Source organism: Apteryx rowi, unplaced genomic scaffold, assembly GCF_003343035.1.
Source record: "Apteryx rowi isolate R43461 unplaced genomic scaffold, aptRow1 scaffold_18, whole genome shotgun sequence".
Classification (NCBI taxonomy): Eukaryota; Metazoa; Chordata; class Aves; order Apterygiformes; family Apterygidae; genus Apteryx; species Apteryx rowi.
The window spans coordinates 4,555,852-4,581,148 of record NW_020448085.1 but is presented as its reverse complement, the minus strand read 5'-3'; the positions used below and the strand labels follow the sequence as shown (position 1 = coordinate 4,581,148).

Here is a 25,297-nt window from a genome sequence, read left to right as displayed (position 1 = left end):
TTGGGCAGACAGTGATGGTCTCCTTGCAGCACCAGGTTTTGCTCTGCAGATCTTCATGCTGTAAATTATTTATCTTTCTAGGAGATCGCCTTGGAAATATTCTTCAAAAACGGTTACTCCAAGTTTCTTGTCTTCCATGACAGCGATCGAAATAAGATATTTAAGAGGTAATCGCTACTTCTTAATACCAAGTGAGCACCCAGGTCGCGCTGCTGGTCTACTACCCCTGTTTATCCTGGCTTCAGATGTCTTCCTTGCACTGCCCTGGGGCTCTTTCTACAATGGGTTACACTTAAGCAAACCTATGAAACTTTCCTTTTGCTGAGCTGTGAATTCTTTGGAGGGTTATATAGCCACTGATTTGGCAGGGGAGCTAATGCATCTGTATGACTGTTGGGGCAGCCAGTGCTGTGTTGTATGTCCCTGCATCCCAGGGAACTGCAACTCCAGCTATGTAGCCTCCTTTCTCTCGTTGCGATCAATAAACTGCCTCCTCTCACCTTTACAGTGCTGTGTGAAAAATGGTTTCTTCCTTCTTTCTTCCAATACATGAAGTGGCACTAAATGCTTTAGGAATAAACTGATTTTGGATCTCCGATCCCAACTTTGTATCTTTAGCATGGATTTAACTAGGACTTTTTTTGTGTAGGAGAGAATTCGTTTCATACACGCTTGTCTTGTTTGATGGAATTTGTATGGAAGACTATAAAGTGAATAATTCATTCTTTGTTTTCTTGCATTTTTTTTTTCCTATTGCAGATCAAGAAGTCACAGCCCTATGTATCAATTCAGGGCCTTATTCAGGAAAGAATATCTGCTTTTATCTAGCCTGTGGGCACTTTCTTAACATTAAATATCTGCTTTTGCTGTGTTGTCTTGCAGCTTTGCCCTGGGTCAGGGTCTCAGTTTGTGAAATCCTTTGGTGTCAATCAGGAGGGAAGTTGCTGTCAGGACATGACATAAATTATCCAATAGATTATATGCATATATAAGATTGTGTACATATGTCATATGTAATAGTACAGGATAACTGTTTAAATGATTGTAATGTTTTCTTTTATCTCCTTCAGATTTTGTTCTTTCCAACCTACTTTGAAGTCCAGGGGCATAACAGAAGAGTCCCTGAATATAAGGTAAAACACGGGAAACGTTGGATATCTGTAGATAACAACTGTAGTTGTATGAATAATTTGTACTTTTAAAAAAGCTTGTAGAAACTCTACCTATTTGTACCTCCTATTTTAAAGATTCAAAGGTATCCCCAAAACTGTGAAAAGCATTCTAGTGTGCAGCATCCTCAGTATGGAGACATGAGGAATATGTTATGTAGCTGACTGTGCATAGTTGTTTAATAATTATTACCTCCTTAATATGACTTTATTGGTAAACTCTATATAGATGGTTAGTGTGGGAAAGAGACAGTCAGTGAGGTGAGGTTAGAGAGCTAATCCATAATGCTTCTGTGTAATGGTCTCTTTAGTGCGTGGTTAGAACAGACAGTGACAGATGTGCATATGGATGTTTTGGCACTGTTTATAGCATCTGTGCAGTGGAGATTCCAACTCGTTGTCCCTCACATTTACCACTGCAGGAAAAGCAAGCTTTATTCCAGAAAGTGGGACGTAATTGAGAGCGTGTTGTATGCTGACCATGAGTTACTTGCATAACTAAAACTTTTTTCAAGTTGGAGGTCTGAGAAATGTAGCCCTAAGTACCTAACTGGTATGTCCAGTAGTTCTGGGCAACATACTTCCCTTTTCCAAGCTCCACTCCAGGAACTGAGGGACCGAGAACTTGATGAATTTGCTTTGTCCCTGTTTGCATGCTGGAACTACTTGTGAGTTGGGAGAATTTAAGGGCAAAACAAGTGATTGCTTTCCTGTCTAGGGAGCAATGCCTGTCTCCCATATTCCTGTCCTAGCTGAGCCAAGGAGACAGGCCAGACTAAGGTCTTTGCCCAGACATGCTACTGATAATTAGAAAGCTGAGATATGGAAAGAGGAAATGATTTGCTCAATGTAACATATGATGTTGAAATAGTAGCGTTTCTGGGAAATCCCATATCAGCTTTTCCTCCTAGTCACTGGGAATAAAATGCAGGAGTTGTGACTCCCAGTCTCTACTGTAGCCATTTAAAAATGATAATGGGCTGTTACTGGACAACTGAGTGCTTTGCCCCTGGCATTTTGTTCTTCATTTAAATATACTTAAATCTCTGCCATCACCATATGTTGCTGTGGCCACAGCCAGCACCTCTTCTTGTGTCACACTTGACTGCTTCAATAATATGCTCGTTGCTTGCATCTGTATATTGTTGTCTCCAGGCTGTCAGCACTCTCTGCCCTAGGGGTGTGATTTAAGCAAGTGAATGTGTGCACTCAGGTGCACACATGTGCACACATGCATGTGAGTAGATAGCTAAAAATACTGTGGGGACACCAGACTTGATATCATCAATTCACTAGCTGACATTTGGGTCTTGAAAGAAGGTGATCAGGGATAGGAAGCCACTGCCTAAGTGACATGCTCAGGAACCTTCAAAAGAGCAATTTTCTTCCTCCTCTCCTCCCCTGTTCACCTTCCTTGAAGGGAGACTCAGAAGCAGGGAAAATGCTGTCAGGACAGGTAGTGGTCCTGACTGTGCTATGCACTTCAGAGAACACTGCACCCAGGTACAGTGGTGCCATGTGTGCCCCTGAGTCCCCTATAACTTGCTTATGCAGAGTCTGAACCCTTGATAGCAACCAGGATCATCAGCTGTTTAGCTCTGCACATTGCAGTTGCACTGCTTAGTTATTCCTGTGCCTAACAGCCCTACTTGAGAGTGCGTTTGTGGCTGCTGCCTCTGATGAATTGGAACTGGCTCATGGTTCCTACGCTAATGGCACCTATCTGAGAATCTCTGAGCCAGTCCTGAGGGTCTGTTGCTTTTCCTCCAAAAGGTATTCACTGAGTCTAGTTTTGTTGTGTCTCACCCTATGAAAATGAATAAGACTAATATGTGGGGCTTAGTGGTAGCAGTGGAGTTACTAGAAAAACACAGCTTTTTGAAGATCCCTTCACTGAATATGTTCACTGTATTTTATAGTCACACATGCACCCACACCTGAAACTAAGAAAACAACAAAAAGTGTTGTAGGAGCAGGCCTGGATGCTAGGAGATAGTCCTTCTGATGCATCCTTTCCCAAGTATACATCTGTTTCAGTTGTTTTGGATTTAGTTTTAGAGACCATGCAGATCTGCTCCTAAAACTGAGCAAGTCTTTAAATGAAGAGAACTGCAGAAAAAGGGAAGCAGGACAGCTGTTTATTAGCTTGGGCTGGATTTTATGGGACAGCTCTGTGGAGTGCCTTGGTAGATATCAGGGATGTTTTCATCTTATCTCCATTGTTCTTGGTTATCCTTCGCAGTGGAATTGGGCATAAGGAGAGAAGGGAAATTCAGCTTCTTTGATGAGCTGGGTATCATGTTCTTTAGCTTGTTCAGCTTATCCCTTTCATCCTGACACATCTTCAGGCAGGAACAGCACAGGTCTTTCTCTTGCACTAAGTAAAGAGTTTCCGTGCGTTTTATGGAGTCAACATGCTCTTCTTGCTGTGTTGGATCAGGAAAAGGATTTCTCTTCACGTTCAGTTTCTTGAGCTTGGGGAGCTTTGTCACACTGGTTGGAATGGTGGTCAAGAAATTGTCAAAGAGACTTACCTCCTTAAGTTCCTTCAAGGCCCCAAGGGTGGTGGGGATGTTGTCAAGGCGGTTCAAGCCAAGGTTGAGAGTGCGCAGGTTCTTGAGGAGGTTCAGTTCCACTGGCAGATTTTTGGTGGTCAACTTGTTGTTGCTTATGTTCAGGTAGACGAGGTTCTGGAGCATGCCTATAGCCTCGGGCAGCTCCTCGAGCTGATTACTGTGCAGGTCCAGCCAGCGCAGTTTCTGGAACTTCTGGATGCTGTCTGGAATCTTTTTTAACATGTTTCTGCTCAGATCAAGTTCATCCACATCAGCCAGTTTCAGAATGCACTTGGGGAAGGTGGTGATACCCATCTTGCTTAAGTCAAGACGGCGCCTTCCATCAAAAGTGATCCTGATGGAATTTTTGGCAGCTTTCAAAGTGATCTTTTTCCCTTTTTGGCCTTTTGCTTTCCCCTTGGCCATTTCTCCACTGAGAGAGAGAGAGACGTGCCAGACTCTGTGGATAAAGCCTTTGAAAGCAGTGGCTGTTACTCCCTAATTCAAAATAAAATAATGAATTTGTCAGAAATTAATGAGTGACCACTGGACTTGTGAGAAGTCATTTTTTTTTGGGTCAGGACGTTTCAACCCTGGAACTGCAGCTCTTCCTGGAAGTATTTTGAGTTGGTGAAATTACAATAATCTACAATATAAGTGTTATAATGCAGTAAAATAATAGTGTATTACAGTGCAGTGCAAGTATTACAAGGTAAATTACAAGTATTACAAGTGGGAGAAATTTGCTTTCATCTCTATATACTGGTTTGAGCCCAGCATGTAATGAAACTAAATGAAGTGTGTTATCATCCATTAGCTGTTTGAGGACCTGAATGAAATGTGTTGTGGGTCTCAATCCAGTCCTTGGGGATTACACTAAGAGAAGCTATACAAAATTGTTCTCATTCTACTAGACCAGCAGGCTGCTTTCTATACAAGCCTGGCATCTGCAGATAGGTTGGTTAAACAACTTGTTTAATGGACTCAGGATTTGGGCTCTGCACACTATGGGGAAAACAGAACCACCCCCCCCCCCAAACCAGTTAAATATTTAGAGCAAACAATTAAGAATTTCACTTGAACCGGGACCTCAGAAACATGGTGGACTCCTAGATTTACCAGTTCTGCTTACAGTCCACACATTGCTGCAGGGCTGACTGCAACAGGCTGTCAGTGTTGTGCTGCTTAATAATATGTTAAACCGTGACTCGGTTGGCATCTCCTGTGCATTCAAGGACACACTCGATACTCTTACGCTATGTTTCCACACATGCTTTGGGATGGATGGATGGTGCCCTCAAAGCACACGTGTAGGTGCTCTGGTCAGACTTTTGACTCATTCTGGTGCTAAGCATGTGCTAGGTACTTTGTTGAATTGAGGCCTGTTTGAGTACTAGTTCACTGTAATCTCAGGGTTGGGGAAACTGCCTCTAATATTGAAGGTCATCAAATACAGCAAATAGTCATGGCAAGTGACAAAGGAAATAAGCCAATTTCCTGGAAATGGATGACAATGTCTGTCCCAGTCAGAGAGCAGAGGAGCACGGGTTACAGCTGGCTAATCTCGGGATGGTCCGGGTGCTCTGGCATTTAATTGTGGAGTCAAATCACAGCTTTGATAAATGATTGTTTGGGACAAAATATGGATTTGTCTACAATACGCTTCTCTATTAGAAAGGCTTCATTACGAACCCTTCAGGCTTTTTAGCTACTCATTAATCATGTGCAAGTACATGAAGGGGAAGCTCAGGCTACAGATAAGGCATTCAGCTTTTCAATTACATGCCATAGCCAAAAATAATGTAACAGTAAGGGGGATGTGTGCCAGTTACCCCCTACTCTCCTGGGGGCTTCTATAATGAGGCAGATGCTTCAGAAAGTCCTGGAAGCAGCATGGTGGAGTCAGTCTTACTGAAACCAGCCCCTGAGTTTATGGTCAAAAATTCAATCTTTCTGTTTTTTTTTTTTTTTAATAAAAAATATTTAAACAGTGAAATCTTTCCATGTCTGCCACTCCCACATTTCTCTGCCTCTCTTTCACTAGTGCTTAGAGGGCCGTATCACCAAAATATCTGAAGGCTTCTCACTCTTTGCTGTATTTGTCCTTACAGTGCCTCAGGAGCATTAGCAGTGCTTTTCCCTCCATGGAGTAGCTGGGGAACTGAGGCAGAGAAGTACTCCATGGTGGAAAATTAAGCACTTCTCTACCCATGTGGATGTTAGCTTATATAATTTACCCAGAATTGTGCAGGAAGTTCTGGAGATCAAAACAATAGTGTTCTTAAAAAAACAAAAAAACAAAAAACAAAACAAAACAACAACAACAGCAAAACAAAAAAAACCCTCAATTCTCTGTTATTTTACGGAGCTGATGCAAAATTCCTCCTGGCAGTTCTGTGAAGGTAAAGGTCAGCCACATGGGAGCTGCCAGAGCCCTTCTGCTGATACAGGATGTGCTGAGTCCCTTACTGGGACATACGGAGTAGCTAATATGCTACAGAAGAAGTAGACCTGAAAGGGAACTGCCTTACACTTTGGCAGGATGGAAGGAGGCTTTCTGGGCCTCCTGCTTCTTGCACTTGAAGTGAACCTGGTGACTTCTGGGTCCAACATTTTTCATGTTTGAACTTGTTTTTTGTGTTGAGCAAGTTGACAGAGATGTTTGATGTGTTTTGGTTGGTGAATTTTTTCAACCAGGTATGCCTTAAAAAAAAGGGGGGGTGGGCCTCAAAGAAAAATAATTAATTTTTTAAAAACTCAGAAATAAAATAAAACATCGTTAAGACTCTCAGTAAGAAAACAATTTGCTCAACAGCCAGTGTTTTTTTTCTTTAATTTTTCATTGAAAATACAGGGGGAAAAGGTTGCTCTAGTTTGATCCAAAACACTGTTTCCTTTTTTTAAAAAATGCTAGGTAGCCAAAAATCAGCTCTCTGTTGATGCTGGTTCCCAGTGCTGGTGTTACTCTGTGCTATCTGTACCTGGGAACGCTAGAGGGAGCCTGGTGTAGAAGGTTGAATGCTGTATGCGGGACACTGGTTGAGGAATAATAGGACAATTTAACCTTTTGGGCACTTCTCTGTCAATGGCCTTTGCTGAGTCGTAGCACAGCTTGAAGCTGGAGTTTTCAGAGGTTTAAGAAATCCAAGCAAACAGATCAGCTTAATTTCCTTGAAGACAGCAGAATAACATAGACCTCCTTGTTTGATGCACTGTATAATACCCAGACTTGAAAGAGATTTAACCACCTGAAGGTAAGGTCAGGTCTCTCTTAGTTAGATTTTTAAAAATCCTGGCCTTGGACCTCTGAGATGCACTGACCAGGAAATATGGGTCCCTAGGGAATACTCACATTTTCCAAGTGCTATTTCTTTCGGGTTAAAAGTGGGAGGCAAGTTTCAAACTTACAAAAAGGTAATTTCCAAGCCTGGAGATGGAGGTGAGTGTTAGAGTTCTGCAGAAACACTGTGGCACACCAGACAGCTCAAAGGGAATGAATAGGTCTCTTGTCTGTGCATGCTTGTAAACTAATTATCAGTGTTTCACAGGGCTGTAGCTGGAGATAATGGTGCTTACTTAGCTGTGTCTCGTTTTCTTTAGCTCTGCATAAGAGGGCTCCAGTTCTGTAGCCACTGATATTAAAAATTCAGGAATCACAGGAGCCCTCCTTGCTGTAAATGTTAATTATGCCTGTTCGGTCTCATGCTCACAATGCATATCCTGGGCTAGCAGAGGGAGAGGTACATGTGTACCTCACTGCCTTGAGGAATGATGATGCCAAGAGGGAGCTCTCTTTATCTATTTTCTCTAACACCCCCTGCCCAGGTTCACCCTCTGAGTTGGTGGTGAGCCTTTGCCCAAAGGTGGGGGTGCTGCATTACTAGATGATAAGGTCTTGCTAAGGAGGACCTTGACTAGAAACCTGTCTTTTAGAAGCTCTTTTATTCACACTTGGTAAAATCTTTGGTCTGGGTTGGGCTTTTAAAAGCCCAGAGCTAACCCGAGATTTAGGAGTATTTCACAAGCACAGAGCTTTGAGGCTGACCTGATACAGAAATGGAGAGAAAATCTGGGTCTATGGCAGCATCTTTTCTGTAGTGCTATTTATTATTGAACATTGCAGGAAGGGAGTAGATCCTTAAGCAGCAGGACTAGTGTCTCTTTGAAGCAAGGAATGTGCACTTACACTCCTGCGCAAGGACATGTCATGACCCACAGCAGCTTAGGCCTGTTGTAAGTAGGAGATCTGGTGCCAGAAAAACATGGATTTTGACCTTGATGCAGTCTCTTCTCCCTGAACATTTCTTCGTCCTTTCTCTGCATAGTGCTAGCAGGAAGAGAACAAGCCTTCTGCCCATAGCACCATTTGGGTGTCTCAGGATCTCCTCCTCTGTGGTTCTCCCTGCACCAAAAGCTACACAGAACCATCTGATCCCATCTTGAACTGGAATGGTGAAAAAAGTTTCCTCTGTCTTTCCTCTTGGAAGTCCTGTGAGTTAATTTCTGCTTCCTTGCTACCTTTCCCTCTGCTTTGCCTTTGTTCTGAAACCTGCTGTATTCTTTCTGCACTGATTTTAGCTGAGGTCTGTTAAGACAGCATTGGCCCTGAGGCTGAGGATGTACTCTGAGGAGTGGACATGAAATGACAGGCAGCAGTGTTCCTGAAGCCACAGGCACACCATTCCTGTCTGCGTGTTGCAGAGCAGGCTTGCCCAGTCCAGTGGAGCTACACATGCTCTGCACATCTCTGGGTTATGTTCTAATTTACATATGGGATGCATCTATAGAAAAACTTGCATATACATCTTAAAACAGGCTTTGATGCAGCTAATGATTTTGCATGAAGCAAAGCACTTCCAACTAGGGTAGGATTTTATTTCCCTGCTCACAAGCCTGTTACGATTTCTTTGTTGTTGGATACGACCTATTACGGAAGAGAGATTAATTCACTGCCTTTCTTAAATGCAGTCTCTCGCTAACAGGCTGATTTAAACTAAATTTTGCCACGAGCAAACAGATACTGAGAAGTTTCCTTCCTTAATTTTCTTATTTTTCTAGATGACTTCAAAGCCACTATGCTCACGCAGTGCAAAGTCACTTATAAACTGATGCCCACCAAGAACAGACAAAAATAATGTTTCATCTAAGCAATTCAGTGGGGTTCTCCCCCTGCATAAGATCTTACCGGCTAGCAGCTAGGAAGACTTAAAAGCCGAGGTACAGGTGTTACAAGCTGCTTGTTTTTTCATTAGCATGGAATGCGCCTCCATGGTCTGTTACTGTGCAGTCATCCTCTGTCTACTCTCCTTTGAATAATATTTTAGTCTTTCTGTTTGTAAACAAACCCCTGTGAGCAGGGGGAGTGCAGGACGATTTCCTTTTCAGAGACTTGTAAATTCTAAATCTTACTTCCTTGAAAGAAAATGGCAGCCCTTCAAGAAACTATTGTGAATGTGAGTGTGTGTGTGTGTAGGGAAAAAGGAGGGCTAAAAAGGACTTCCCTGGATACAATGCCTCTCTATTCAACTCTCCTTCCACAGCCTGTGAAACTTTTGTTCCTAAGTAACAGGAATCCTGGGTCCTTAGAGATCGTTAGCATAATGTTTGGTTCCAGCATGCAAGTTCAGGCAGGAGGGAAACAAAGTGAACTGCATGCAGTTCCTGGAAGTGTTAGCTTTCGATTTATGCGGAGAGAAAAAGTATCTGGACCTCATTAGGAGCTGTTTGTTAATTTGCTGCCTTAGCTGTCCATTTTGATCATTTAGTTATTTCATTTTATTGGTTATTTCATTGGCTGTAATGCAGTGCAAGGTACTTGCAGTATATGTTAGATGTCACAACATTTATGATATCATCCTTCTTAGCATGTGCCAACTTGGATGGATATGGACACAGGAGGGAAGGTTCATTCAACAGTGCAGCAGAGGGTGTGAGCTGCAGATTGTATTCATCTATCTGTGACCCTCCAAAAGTGCCATTGGTTTCTGTTGCTCTGCCTCTCTGCGAGAGCATTTTCTGTTGTACCATGTGAATTTGCTGGAATTTGTCTCTATGGCTGGGGCTACCAAGCTCATGCCTTTAGTAACTGCAATAATTTCAAAACAAAAAAAAAAAAACACACTGAAGGGAAATAGCTGTGTGTTCTGAGGCAGGTATTGTTGTTCATAGAAGATGCAACATTGAGGTCCCTCTCTTGCCATTAATTAGTCTGGGATATTAATGGCCTAAAGAAGACGATAATGCTGATGTGCTTGCCTGATTCCAGAGCTGGAAACTACGGTCTGCCCACCTCAACCAATGAATTAAATTTACATGGTATTCTTCTTATACCACCTAAAGTGTGCCTGGTGCTGTACAATGAAAAAGTTATCCCCTTGTCTGACTTCAGCCTGTAAATACATGTGGTGCAAACAGTGTTCTGTAAATGTGGGGGATTGCTCTCTTGCTCCCCTGTTCAGGGGTGACTGGGTGATCTTAACAAAGCTGATTAAGCTCAGAGCATTATTGTGAGGTATGACGATGCTATCCACCTTTGTGTTGGGAATCAAAATGACGTACACTAATGATTTGTACAGGGTCCTACAGAAATGCAGCAGTAGTGTTCCTCAGTGAAGAGAGGACGAGATACGGACCATGTCCATGGTATAGTCCTACTTTAATACTGTTCTTATTTATATGTTTTTATTATATCTCTGTTCTTGAAGCATAGTGTAAGAATACCTGAGGAAGGTAAACTGGTGTGTTCAAACAAGGAGGATCCTGCACCGTTGCTTAAAAGTAGTCTAACCTGACACTTTTCCAAGATTTGAGAGAGACTGTAGAGCTTTACAAGGAAAGCTGGCATTCTGCTTGACCTCTACTTTCCTTGTTTAATGGTTGGGTTTGAACCTGGGTTGTGGCTTACTATGAAGAGGATTTTCCTCATAATATTTTTTGTGAATGCAGTGATTCTTTAAGAAGTCGTTTTAGCAGAACCTTGGCCCTGTTTTGCAGACTTAATATGTCTGAAGAATGGAAGACAGAAAGAAAAAGAAAGCAGCATTGTGAAATCTAAGAACCCAATTAAGTTTATTGAAATTTTATATTAATTTTAGTGTGGGCAAAACCTTATCCTCCGAGATCATTTCATCTGCAATGAATCTCCAAATGGGTTGAAGTCCACCTATCTCCAGCAAATGGAGAGCACTGGCTATCACAAGAGTGAGATCATAGTCTGATGATAATGGAAGAGAGATTAATAAATCACTTAAGCGTAGTGTAGCTAAAGGTGGGTCATCATTAGTGTACATCATGTTTAGATTCTGTCATAGCTAGCACCCTAAAAATACCTTACAATAGATAGATATGTAAGTACTTCTCTTGGGTTTGCACAGCCACACCCCCTCTTGAAGTTTAGCTGTTTACATTTATAAAGTACTTTCCCCTTTCTTTTTCCAATGAACCTCTTTTTTTTTTTTTTAATGCACTTACTGCTGTTGTATAGCTGCAGTTGTTGATATACTTTGAGCTTTTGCTGTGCTGGCTAGAGAGGTGTTGGCTGGAGAAATGTTGATTGATTAAAGATTGCCAGGGAAAAGGGAGAAACAGGCTTGAGCTGCCTATGATGTGATGAGTGTTCTGAGCTCCTATGAGGTGACAAGGGATGCAGAATTCCAGATCTCTGGAGTCTTGGAGGGAACATCCTGCCTGGTCCCCTGAGAAACAGAAGGATGGCTTTTAGAGGGGAATGACTGCATTTATCCTTGCATATTATCATGACATGGTGGACTCATCAACCTCTTTGAGTTACATAGTGGCTTCCAAAGTCAGCAGAGTGAGGATTGTTTTAGCCCTTGGAGAGGCCTCCCTAGCAGTTTAGGCCTACAAACAGGAATAGTTCCAATAGAGCATAATAGCACACCCAATTCAATATATGTTATGTATTCACGTAACATACACACAGACTGGGCCAGTTTAGTCCTCTGTGTATTATTTTAATTGTCTTTTATAATGCTCCCACTTTAAAATGTTGGAGAGCAGATGGGTTGAACAGGTTTATGCATTACATAACTCCCTGCGTACTAACTCTACCACAAATCTAAAATTAACATGGGTGGTTTTTGGGAGTCTGCCCCCATGGAAAGGGAAGAACCTAACCTGATTCCTCTGTGACAAATACCCTAATCCAAGCATACTTCAGTCAATGCCAGGAATCCTGCTCCTTCCATTCAAGATACTCTGTATGAGTTGCAAATGTCTGAGACTTTAGGAAGGCCAGTGGGGCAAAGCTCTATGAAATCTATATATAGGATGAGAGGGCTGTATTGCAAAGGGTAAGTGCTCGTGATGTCCAGTTCCTGCTTCAGAATTTCTACATTCTTGAGTCACATGTGGCTCAAAAACTGGGGTGCAAAACCACTATAATTGCACTCTAGTCAGTGGACTTTCTCCTGATTTACATTGTGCAACTGAAAGCATCATCTGATTAATTGATTTTTAGGACAGAGAGTCAAGATCCCATCTTATGTCAGATATGAATGACACCTTTATGTGTTGCCTGGTTGCTATAAACATAATTGTTACGTCTCATATACTTGGGAGAAGTAAGCAAAGCCTAAGAGTTGTAGACCATGAAATAGAATTGTTCCTGGGTTTTACTGTTTGTTCATTAAATAAGTTATTCTGTAGACTGCGCAGTCCCTCCCTCAGATGCACACTTTTCTCTGAAGAGGGGGCCTAAGCAAGGAATAAAATACTGTGCTACATATACCATTAGTGCTTATCCTTAATGTACACTGTTAGCTGATCAAGGAGTGCATAGGCAGTAAAATAATGATACGTAATCATAAAAGTTAGTTTACAACAATTTACTACAGCAAATTCAATAAAACTGTAATGGTCCTAGACCATTTAGGTCTTTGAGGCTGCTTTAAGACTAGCTTTGTGGTTTTCTAGTGTGATCTAGTACAGAGCACAAGACTACAGCTAGTTATTCCTGTAGCAGTTTTATAATCTATGGCCGAACAGATCTCTTTTCACTTCAGGAAGGTAGAAGCCCTGTCTCTGAACTGACAGCTTAGCATTAATTTAAAGCCGTGCACTTAAAAGGAAAAGCATCCTCTACAACCACTTATATCTTATATCAGTAACACTGCTAATTTTGGTAGATCAAAAGTTTCTTTAATCAATTTGTCTCAGTTTGGTCTGTTGGAATTGACAAGAGCAAGTCCACAGCTTACACATACTGGCACACCTTCTAGTTCAGTGTAGTCAAAGTGTTGCTTTTGTTTGCTCAGGACCTTTGGCTCTTTCACATTTTCAAGCTGATTTCCGTGTTTGAAATCTGCCTTCAGCTGGTTTGTTTTTTCATTTAAAATCTCAGTAAAAGTTGCTCTGCGTTTTGAGAATAAGGAAAGTGGGAAAACGTATTTACCCTATTATTTAAAAAAAAATTATATAAGAATGACAACCCACTTTTTGGAACCAAATTAGTTTCAAAACATTTTATGCCAAAAGAATAATATGGAGACTGAGACCTCTGTTTTTAAGCTAATATTTTCACAATGCTTCAGAAAAGTACAAGCCTTTGAGAATAAGGCTTCGGAATAGAAACAGACAGCTTTAATGGCACCTGTCACTAGCACTCCAGCTATGGGAATGGGAGCACTGACTGATGAGTAGCATGGTTCGATGAGAAGCAGGTGAGAAGTACTGTCCCAGCTGCCTCTGCTGCACGGGTCTCTTGTCTGCCTGTTGGTCAGCTTCTGAAATGTTGCAGTTGACCATGTGGCTTCACCACCACAGTTTGCAGCAATATCTTAAGGCAAACAGAATCCATCCTCCCAACTGCCACCCCCCCTTTTTCTTTTTCCTCCTTTATTAAATATCATGCTTTAAGTAGTGCTTCATTCAGGAGCCAATTGGCAAGCAGCTCAGACCTCCAGGTAGTATAGATGGAGTGACTGACTGCAGTAATCTCATTCACCATCCCTGCTCATCACGTAGACTCTTGCTTCCTGCTGAATGCGGTAATGAAACTTGTATCCTCCAGCACTAACTAACCAATGACACTCTCTGATTTTGGAATGATTTGATCCATGATGAAACATTAATATTCTCCTAGTATAGGCAATCTCTTGTTTCTGAAGGATAAGATCGGGGGAACAGGGGAGCATTGCACAGAAAACTAGTGTATTGACTCTCTCTTATTGTTCTGAAGCAGATTATTTCAATCAAATGTTTGTTCTGTACAGGAAGCACACAGGAGGAGAAAAGACAATGCTCCAGAAGTGGCAGGTAAACTAAGTCTTGGCTCTGTATGGAAAAGTGAAAAAATTCAGCACCTGTCTGTGTGTCTGCACACAGGTGGTGTGTGTGTGGTGTGTGTGTGGTGGTGGTGGGGGGTGCTTCAAGGCCTAAGCTATTCTCTCACTGCTGGAAGTGAGGATATTGGCAAGAGGAGCAGAGTGTTTGCATCTTGTTATTGCAGAGGTTTTTGCTCCTCCTACTGAGAAACATATGGTGCTGCTGTCTGGCAGATGAAGTGTGATCATATGCACATTTTTAAGCTGAGACCAAAGAAGACTACCTAGTTGAATGACTCTAGTCAGAGATCGTGTGTTCATGTACATCAGCGTACCTCTCCTGATTTCCCAGATGTCATGCTGAGCTGAGATGCATTGCACTTACTTCCCTGTGTCCCTGATTTGGTGGCCCCAGACACATTAAAGAAATCTAGTCTGTTCCCTCTTGCTGATGTGTAAGGTGCAGCCTTTCCCTACAGGCTGTTGTCCAGGATATGCCAATACAGAGGATTGCACGCATTTTGCTCACTTGTTAATTGGGAGAAAATGCTCTTTTATGTAAATACAATATAAAGCACTAGGTGATTATAGACAAATGCAAATGGTCTGTCTGAAGAGGAGCCAAAAAAGAAGACTGAGATTCTGGTGAGTGGATTATTGTACAAGAAATACTGTGCCGATGTGAATGGCAATGACTGACTGATGACACTGTTTGTAATTCTTGTTGTCCTGGTGAGCAAGGGAAGCACAGAGCTCTCAGGGTGACTTTGAGGCATGATTTGCAGGGGTGAAGTTAGGAGACTTTCATCGTTGTTTCTTTGTCTTGACAGAAGAGGGAGATCAGTAACTTTGATTACCTCATGTACCTGAACACGCTGGCTGGCCGCAGCTACAATGACTACATGCAGTATCCTGTGTTTCCGTGGGTCCTTGCTGACTATCACTCTCAGGTAGGTGCTTGCTGCTTAGCAGTATTTCTCTGCTTTCTATGATGGTAACCATATAAAGGCTTGTTCAGTGATGGCACTGAAGCAGAGGGGTCTAGATCAAAGATTCAGAACTGAGATAGTTTGAACCAGACTGATCCTTTATAGAATAACCTTGTCTTCAAGTCAGGATGCTGAGACACCTTCTGTCTCAGTAAGGTGGATGACTATCAGTTAAATACACTCCTAGTTATGGGCAGGCTGCATCCACTCAGCAGGTAGTCAGAGGCAGATGTCTGTGACTCCTGACAGTGCAGCTTTGGAAGGGACAGCCCTTGAGAACAGTTTGCAACTTGCCAGATCCTTTATTCAATTTTCTGAAGCTCCTTGAACATGCTGTCCTTTAAGTGACGCTCATTGCCACTCTGTTTCCATAGTCCCTTTCCAGTTCTAGAGATGGGTGCGTTGTTAGCACTGTGGCCATCTTGAATAGATGAAACTCCCAACGCAGCCTTGCCACTGTCAGTGTCATTGAGATGGTCATGATGTTTGAGACTCCAGGGATTTTTAGACCCCACCTTTGCTGTATTTTCCTTTTCAGACTCTAAACCTTACTAATCCTCATACGTTTCGGGACTTGTCAAAGCCCATGGGAGCTCAGACTGCAGAGAGGAAACGCAAGTTCATCCAGCGCTACAATGAGGTGGAGAAGAGTGAGGGTGAGTGATTTAGGAGATTTTAATTCATCAGAGGTTTGGGTCCCCTCGGGCCCTTGGCGATGCTGGTGAATCCCTTTGAAACGATCATCCAAAGACTTTCCAAAGCCTGTGGCTAACATATCAACATGCCAAGGAGATCCTCTTGTTTCTGGACACAGAGCAGTTGAGGGTTCAAAGAGAAGTGACTCCCACAGAGCACTACCTTCTTATGTGCCTTGTACTGCTGCGTTCTGTCCCCTTCCCTTGGGCAAGGGATACTACAGCGAAAAACAGTGTTCCCCAAAGAAGACTGCTGCGTGCAGCCTACCTAGCAGCGAAGACTGCTGCGTGCAGCCTAGCTAGCAGCTACAATAAGAAAAGGAAACAGAATATTGAGGCTATTGACCTCTGGAGATCAAGATATATTTTAGGATTAATAGGGAGGAGGATGGTCTGGAAAGATGAAGGCCTTATTCTTTAGAAAGTGACATGTGCGAGACAAAAAAAGAAAATACAGAGATGGTGGTAAATGTGCACATTAAATGCAAGTATGCAAGGTGTGCTTTTGCTTGCAGATCTTTGGAGCCATCTGCTTTAAAGACCTGCTCCCTGTTTAATTCTGCTATGATAACAGGATGGTATGGACTTGAAATGGTGAAATTTTGCACTGAAACCTGATTTGTGTCCAATTTCCAGGAGACCTGTCAGCCCAGTGCCATTACTGTACTCACTATTCATCAGCAATTATAGTGGCATCTTACCTGGTCCGAATGGAGCCATTTACACAGACCTTCTGTTCTCTGCAGGTAAGGGGGCAAGACATTTGGCTTCACTCCTACACACCTTGTTATGAGCCACATAGCATATGATAGTGGCTGGCTAATAAAGGGGGATTAATACTCTTGACATTTTCTGTGTACCCTGCTGTTTTTCTGTTTTGTTGTTGTTGTTGTTTGTTGTTTTCCTTAGGGAAAAAGGCTATTTAGTTTTGGTCCTGAGTTACATTTTGTGAGATTTCGGGCATGTAAATGCCTAGACAATGTTTTTGTACTTCTCTGAACATTAGCCTCTGTCACTGGGGTGAAAACTGCCTATCTTCATGCAGCAATGTTAGAGGTAGCTAGGTTAGGATATTCCACTGCTCAGAGACTGCTGCACATCCAGTGAGGGCTGGCCATGTCTCCTACAGCTCTCCAAATGCTTTTCTGTTATTCTGGTCTTTCTTATTTTCTTTTTTTAAATGAACTAATACAAATAAAGCACTGTGCTAATTAAGTAATAAGCCCTATGATATTGGCTGTTACCAGCAGTAGATGATGGGTTAGTGAACCACCTGAGGCAATGCTTACCATGGCACTCTGTGAGCCATATGTTAGCTGCAGTCATGAATGACTGTAGAACAGCTATTGCTGTTGTAAACAACACAGGCTGCTCCATCTCACTGGCACGCTCTTTACGCGTAACAAGTCCCCAGTCTGAGTGGTTGCTTTGCGGCTGTGTTTATGGGTGTTTAGTAGATAACTGATGATTCTCAGTGGATAGTTACCTTCAAAGGCTACTGAGACCTGAAGCACTGAAAATTTTGTCTGGAGGTAGACTGACTAAAACTATTGACTGCTTTTTTTGTTCTCATTCCTTTGCTCTTATGTTGCTGCATGTTCAGCTGAGCTCATGCTGTTGTGTCCCCCAGGTGTCTGGTCCTACAGTGGCTTAGGAATTGCTTTCTGGGAGATGCAGTCAGGCAAACAGCAGACCTGAGAACCAAAGGGTCAGTCAGGAGCAGGCTGGAAAAGGAGTATTCCTAAAGTTAAGACTTTGGAAAGGTGCTGAGATGGGAGCTGTGAAAGATTTGTAGCATCTTAAAAAAATGGAAAAGCCACAGTTACAACCCCAAACTGCTGGTCTGAAAGCTCAAGAAAAGGAAATGCAACAACTTGGGTGCTTGCCTTGTAAAAAATTGATGTTGGCATACCATCCTTTTTCCCCTTGAGTCAAAGAATTGATCTGCACCCGGCCATGGAAGAAGGCAGTGAGAAAGCAATGCCTCTGGTAAGGGAACCATATAAGAAGTTTACAGAACGCTGTTATTTCACATTTCATTTAAGTACATTGAGATCTGACTCTGGAGAAAGGAGGTCTGTATGTACTTTGCATTTTGTACTGGAATGGATGAAATATTGGTTTGTTGGACAGACATTGGATGGTACTCCCTGCTTCAGTGAGTTCCCCCACCTGCCGTTAGGCAGTAATCTCCTAGAATTCCTTTCAGCAGTTAGTCTCAGCATCACCTAAAAACAGCAAAGGTTTCTGTACTTAGTCTCCATTGGAAAGGCATTCCAGGACCTCATGCCCTCAATGCTTAGTGACACCTGCTTTTGTTTACCTCAGATTTTATCCCTGTTTGTTCTTACACCAGTGTTGCATTTCAGCTAAGCAGGCTCTTCCTACCTGGTGTTTCTCTCTCTGATGTACTTATCAAGAATAGGGTTCTTATCCGTTATTTTGTCACTGACTCCAGAACAGTCATTTAAGCACTGTCTGCCAATGCAGGTAATTAATTCTCAGCATCTCTGGGGGTAAGTCTTTGCACCTTCATAAGCATCTCTGAGAAACACTTTGAGCTCTTTGGGTTTAAAGCACAATCAAGACTCAGTGATGCTTAGATTTATAAACATGAGGAGACCTAACTTCTCTCCAGAGATCACTGTGACTAGTTGCTTTGTATATACCCTGCTGAACTGTAGTTTTAAAAAGCTTATTTTTACCAGTATCCCTGATCGCAGTAAGGCCTGTACTGAAAGCTGTAAGAGTTTATGTTGACTTACATTCTAAAGGCATAAAGCAATTCTGAATTTTCCTTTTCCCTTTCAGTGCAGTTTTTACATTCATAGAGAGAGAAAACTCATTAATTCTGATATAAATATATGCAAATAAATTTATTAATATAGGAAATGGGAAAATCAGTTATTGCTTCCTTTATAAATAATACAGGCTTAAGTTTTAAAGATATTACTTTTCCCTAAAATGAATTAGACAGCCAGGGAAAAAATCACATTTTTTCGTGGTGGTAATATCTTTAACCAGATTTGTCGCGCTAACAGCATTTCCTATGTATATATTATTTTTATTTAATACAGGTAATCTTTTTATTACAAATCATATTGTTTCTCAGGAGATTACCATCGGCTCTCATGAAAGCTGCAAAAAAAGATGAAAAAGCATCAATCACCACCAGACACAGCACGCTGTGTGCAGATTAAATATACAAAGCCCTTTAATATGCTTCAATGAGATACTTGTTAACTGTTGATTTATTTATAGTCCTTCTTCTACTCTGTTTTAATTTCAATTTGAATTTGACTCCAAGGGTCCCTGCCTAATAATGATCAAGAGCAAGATGACCTTGTGCATCAGATTAACTCCAGCTAGGCTTACTCATGTGATTTTAGCCACTTTTTCACTCATAGTCCCTTCAGTGGGTGTGGAAAGGCTCCACAATTGTCAGTGGAATAGGGAAGAAGGACAGAAAACACAAGCAAGTATAGTAGAAAGTACCCTGGACCAAAAGCCTGGTCAGAATTCACCTTGGAAGAAAAATGCAGTGGGGTCTTTCCATCTGGAAGATGTGCTGGATTTTATTGGGAGTCTATCTTAAAAGTCAGGCGGGGAACTAAGGCTTCAGAACCTAAGGTTTATTGACTTCTGCATTGTGCTTCCTTATCTATGAGTGTAATTTCTCCCTACCAACAGATATGGCAAAAGGTCAGTTATTTCTTGACCTGCAGTTCTCGGGCATAGTGGAGGTTGTAGATCCAAAGGAGTTGCATCATAAGTGTGCAGGTATTGGATTTCATATGGGGAGCGGTGCTTGCAGTCAGAAACCAATGTAGGAGCTACTGCCCAGAGTTCGCCTGATCCCTGGGAGTGGGATACCATTCTTGTGGAGTGAGGATGCTTAGCTGTTATTTTTGTATTTAATAGATTGAAAGTCAAAGCTTCATCTGTCATTGTACAGAAGAGCAGTGTTCTCCTAGCCTGGCATGTGCAACAGTCCAAAGGCAGAAAGAAAAGTAACCAAAGGCTGTCAGGTTTTCCCAGGAGGTCAGCCACAAACAGAACCTGATTGCAAATGGGTCCTTGTTTGGACTATTGCCCATAGGTGCCAACACACAGCAAGCAGACTGTGTGTAAGAACGTAGAAGTTGGGGAATTTAATCCTTTATTAGATTCTATCCCCAAAGATTTTTGTCATCTGAAACTTAGCTTTCTTTTTTTTCTGTACATGCTCAGGTCACCTCTAGTCTTCTGTAGTCTTTGAACTCTCACACTTAAATCCAGCTGGGGAGGATGCTTTCTTATGAAATAAAATCTACCCATCTCTCAAGTGCATGAAGCCTAACTCACAGCTTTTCATTTAGGAGTGGTCTGACTAGCCAAGGGAGTAGGCATGATGCATTCATTTCTGTCTAGCAACTTCTCTTCCTACCAGTGTAGGCTGTTTTCCAGCCTCTTCTGATAAGAAAGTTCAAGGGCCTGTTGTGAGGTTTAACCTAGCAGACTTGGTGTAAAACAGCTGTATCGGAGCAGCTGGTTGCTCCAGTGTTCCTGTTTTGCCTGTGACAAGAACTCTGATTGTCATTTACTGGTGGGCATAGGGCTCACAGGCCCAGAAGCCTTGTGCATTTTGTGTAACTGGGCAGGAAAACATCAAAGCAGAAATAAAGCCCTTCTATCTTCACACATACCTGTATGGCCTTCCTTTCTGTAGTACCTGAGAACCTCATATTCATTAACAGAGTCATTCTTGCACCACCCCTGGGTTCTGCTGGCTCTGTTCTGCCATCTCACTGGCCTGTTCTTACCTAATGAAGCAACTTTGAGGATTGCATGATTGAAGATGAGCAACCATGCATATATTTATACTGCACTGCAGAACTGTTTAAAGATAATTGCACTATCTCTGACAATCTCTCTTGGGCCCTGGCAGTGGGCTGTAGTGTTGTATCCCATGGCATATAATCCAAGTTAACTAACACCACTGAGAAATACATACATTAGCCTGGGAGCATGCTGCCATTGGGCAGCAATACTGCTGCCAGTACCTGAGCTAGATGTTGAGAAACAGTTTGATTATGTCACTTTGCACAATTAAGGCAGTTTTCTTCTGAGTCAGCTTGTTCAGGCTGAAGTAGATCTCCAAAAACTGATCGTCTATTTAGTTATTTCTGTTATTATAGTAATTTAATGCTAAAGTAAATGTGTTGGTGCTTGATGTGCATATCCCTATATAAATGTGAATGTGGGATTTTCACAAATGCATATAGTATCTGAGATCCTGCTGAAAATCCTATAGGAAATATGGTTCCAATCTGAGGTATACTCTTCATTAAGTTGGTGATTTTTTTATTTCTTCTTCCAGTTAAGGCTTTGATTCAGAACAATGTCCTAGTCTAGGAAGGTCACTATTAGCTAGTGCTTGAGTCTCATGAAATTAAAACAGGTTTAAATGCTCTCAGGACTGTGCTTGAGGCAGTTTTTCTCCTTGCTTCTATACCAATTCAGCTTTGAGCTCAGACATCCTTTCCTTTTTCTCCCTCTTTGTGTTTTCCTTCCTCCCCGTGAGGATTGAATAGTCCTGGCTGGCATCTGCTCACTGGGCCCAAGCTGCTTGCCTGAATCCAATTAATGTTATTTCAGTGGTATCCCACTTTCCCAAAGGCTTTTTTTTTTTCCAGAGGATTGCACATAAGATTGTACACAACTATTTGTCTGAGTCATAGCTGAAGTAAATACACCAAGACTGTGTCCTCTGCTTACAAAGCACTTCGGGATGAAAGGAACAATTTACCTCTAGAAGCATTAAAATTGGATACTCTGATATTCCCAAGCTGCCCTGGATTGTTTCTGCTTGCCTCTGTGTTATTACAAGCTAGACAAGGTCTCCAGGCCTTATGGCACTCTCTTCTTGAGTATCTACAAGTCAGCACTGAGACAGCACCTGATACAGGGTCACAGTAAATAGATCTGAGTCAGATCTTGAGATAATCATCTAGTCAAACATGTGGTGAGGTTAATATTACAAAATTAGCAAGACTCTGCATCTGCTGGGTATTTAAGAGAATATTCACACTGTAGCCTGCTTGACTGTCTGTCTCCATGTCACAGGGTGGGAGCTTTGATGTTGCAGACAGGATGTTTCACAGTGTCAAGAGCACGTGGGACTCAGCGTCAAGAGACAACATGAGTGATGTCAGGGAACTCATCCCTGAATTCTTCTACTTGCCAGAGTTCCTAACCAATGCCAATCACTTTGAACTTGGTAAGTGCTAGAAGGGACTTGAGTGCTCCCCTTCCCCTCCCCAGCATGCTGCCAAGAGAAAAGATCCAAATCTCAGGTTGGGAACTGGTCCCCAGACTGTGCTGACTGATGAGGCTCTTTAATGATGTAAGGTTAATTCCTATTAACAGAAGGCTTCAAGAATAAAAGCTTCTGGTAACCAAACGGTGCATGCAATAAACGGTGTGTTTGCAGGCTCAGAAGGGCTTGTAATTCCTGTTATTTACTGTGTACAGGAAATGCACATTTTATCAGACAAAAGCATATTGATGAAAGGTTGTCTTAAATTTGGCTGTTCTGGTGGTTAAAGTTGCCAAATCTGTCCTCACTGTCACCTTGAAAAGTTCTGCATGTGTTCTCATGCACTTGATCTGTAGTCCCTGGCCTCAAGCAGTATCCGAAACCCTTCTGAATGTACACTGCCTCTAGACCCTTTCTGCATTATTGATGGACAGTTAGAGAGAACCTAGACAAATCAGTATTCAGAAATAGGCAGCACAGTGTTCCAGCCCTGACTGTGGACAGCACTTCACTTTACAGGCAACCCACATCATTTGCAATACAAAGCTTTGTATTCCAATGGACACTGGTGGGTTAATGATTAAGGTAGAGGACAAATATCTAAACAGTCATCCTAAATCAGTGACACCAAAGGCAGCTTAACCAGTGGTGTTGAGGTCTTGCTATAAATCATTTGTATTTAAAATCTCAGTGAATTGAGACCTACACTAAGGAAAGGGCAGAATAGGAAAATGTTGTTAAAAGATTGTTAAAAGATAGTAAAGATGTAGGATAGTTTTATCTTGAGAGGAGGCCAAGTAGCAGAGCCTGGCTGAAATCAAGATCCAGAGACCAACCTGAATGGAAACAAGCAGAAGGAAATAAGAGTCATCAGAAAGTCACAGATAGAGAGCAAATATACAGGAAGATTTTCTAATAGACAAAGACAGGAGCAGTTATCTCACTGCTACGCTGTAAGGACACCTGATGTCCAGACCTGAGCCTCAGTTTAGATTTGAATTTGTCCAGGCTTGTTACACTGTGCCCTGATTTAGAAACATATGCTTACCTTCAGAAATGAATCAAATTGCAAAGGACTTGAGAGCGCTGTACTTCCGAGATGCTGCTTTAGCAGCAATATCTGGCAGTTAAGCCCATGGGATCATGTATAAAAGAAAGTTGTGCCAACAGGTTTGTCTTGTCTGAGTTTGCAGTTGGGGCTAAAATGGTTTGTGCTGAGGGCATGCATATTTCTTTGCTGTATTAATGACAGTTGCTAGAACATCCTCTCAGTGATTTATTAATAGATCAGAAATCCCAGGAGAAATTGCTTCTGCAGTATTTTATGACACTGTATTCCATGTAGAACTTAAAATTGCCTCTGTGGAAATCACCTGAATTTCCTTTGACTTCACTGTTTTGGATAAGTTGTTCTCATGTGCAATGTGTGTGATTCTTTTTTCTAATTTTCCTGTTATAATTCCTGCAGGCTGCATGCAGGATGGAACAGTGCTGGGAGATGTGCAGCTCCCCCCTTGGGCAGATGGGGATCCCCATCAATTCATTCACCTGCATAGACAGGTCAGTGAGTATCAAGTTTTGTGACACAGTGATGATCTTGGGTCCCACTGAAAATGAAATCCTTAAGGCCTGGGGCACAAACCAAAATGTTAGATTCAAATGCATCCTGCCTTTGCAGAGTTCATGTCAAGTTCTGAACTTCGCATATCTACCTGTCTGCAGAACAGTTTATCCCAAATCAAGACCAACTTTCCAAATTGGGTGAAATTTGTATCTAGCTCTGCAGCATGGATATATCTCAGCCTGTAAGTGCATGTGAACGTAACACACATGGGTGCACACAGTGTTTACATGTATATGGTTCCATGTTATCACCAGCCAGCTGCCTGTTCGTTTAAACTATCTACCTCCATCTCTGAGTCATGCCAGGAGTAAAATTAGGGGGGAGGTTGTTTTGGGCGATAAAATCCAATGTGATTTGCTGCCTTTCATGAAGTCATCCTTGGCAATCTGAAAGCAAGTAGCTTTAAGGTCCAGGGGTCTACTACAATTAGTGCTGTCTATTAATAATAAGAAGGTCTTACTTCTGTAAGAAGTCACCTGGCAAAGATGAAACTACCTGGTAATGGGTGCAAAGGCAACTCCCTATGAAGTTTGTTGGGTTAAATGCAGATTTTTCAGCTGATCATCTTGGTGCAGATCTCTGTTTTTGTTAGAGCTAATAAGGAGATTGGTTGTACTGCAGTGCCCTTGTTGAAAGTAACATTGTTTCATCTAATGTCTTACGGCAGAGGAAGTCAATCAGTATTTGCGAGATTGTTGTCATGTGCAGGGCTGTGGGTTGATTATCTATATTAGCATTGGTGGGACTAAGCAAATAGCCCATGATTTTCAAGGCATTGCATCCTCCTGGTTTGTCACTTGTACCTTCAGTTTCTTCCTCAGTGGGTTCTTCTGCTCACCTCCACTATGCCATGTAGGGCCCTGCCTTTGGAGGTTCAAGTCTCACTCTCTGTAATCTTTCTGTAGGTGATTGCATTCAATCCTGTGTTTACAGCTATCTTCTCTGTTTCGGTGTCTGCAAATAAACCTCTCCTCAGTTGCTCTCTCCAACTGCTGGTTCCTAAATACTGTCTCTGACCTTCATTATGACCTCTCTGCCTGTTTCTGATTCTCCATACACTTCGGCTTGTGGATAACACTGATTGTAAGAGTGAGCCTGTTGAACTCGGTGGGTTCATTCACATGTGCTCAGGTTACTTCTGGGAGTAAACACAGGCATGATCTGAGCCTGTGCTTTTCTTTGTGCAGTCCTCTTGCCTTTGTTTCTTTGTTGAGCACATAATGAGGGTATTTCATTTTTGTTTTCATTGCGAGTCTTTAGTCTCTATTGTGAACTCATGACCTGAACGCTTCATTTTAAGGCTGTGTCAGAACAGTAAGTGCTAAATACTGTATAAAAGAAGTTAAATTTCTACCTTGCTACTCTTACCTGCTTTAAGTTAAAAATGAAATGGATAACTTTTGTATATACTTTTTTAAAAATAATCCTTTCAGTCATTTTAAAAATATGATTGAAAGTAGTCACCAACCACTAGTTTTCTCAGAGTCCGGTCTGTAGCCTCAATACACAAAAGCTTGTGAATTAATGATATTCCGAGATATGCGGTGTGGAGAATAGCAACTTGCTATTATTAGTAAGTCTCATGTGTCTCCATGCCTAGTAACTTGACTCAGTGGTGTGCTGTCACACCATTTAGTAACCTAAGCCAGTACATTTAATTTACAGCATATTCAGTAACTGATCA

General features: G+C 41.9%; 2 protein-coding genes across 2 annotated transcripts in view; one reads left to right on the top strand and one right to left on the bottom strand.

Moving 5' to 3' along the window:
* The window catches only part of LOC112963865 (WD repeat- and FYVE domain-containing protein 4-like), a 147,452-nt gene that overhangs the window by 105,346 nt on the left and 16,809 nt on the right, over positions 1-25,297 (top strand). Inside the window, exons 48-55 of the mRNA XM_026061309.1 lie at positions 82-167; positions 1,071-1,133; positions 13,957-13,999; positions 14,838-14,957; positions 15,535-15,652; positions 16,328-16,437; positions 21,797-21,950; positions 23,458-23,549. Of these exons, the coding sequence (XP_025917094.1) occupies positions 82-167; positions 1,071-1,133; positions 13,957-13,999; positions 14,838-14,957; positions 15,535-15,652; positions 16,328-16,437; positions 21,797-21,950; positions 23,458-23,549 (786 nt within the window). The remainder of the gene's footprint in view (positions 1-81; positions 168-1,070; positions 1,134-13,956; positions 14,000-14,837; positions 14,958-15,534; positions 15,653-16,327; positions 16,438-21,796; positions 21,951-23,457; positions 23,550-25,297) is intronic.
* LRRC18 (leucine rich repeat containing 18) lies at positions 3,380-4,150 on the bottom strand. Its single transcript, XM_026061318.1, has one exon. The coding sequence runs from the start codon at positions 4,148-4,150 to the stop codon at positions 3,380-3,382; it is 771 nt and encodes a 256-aa protein (XP_025917103.1).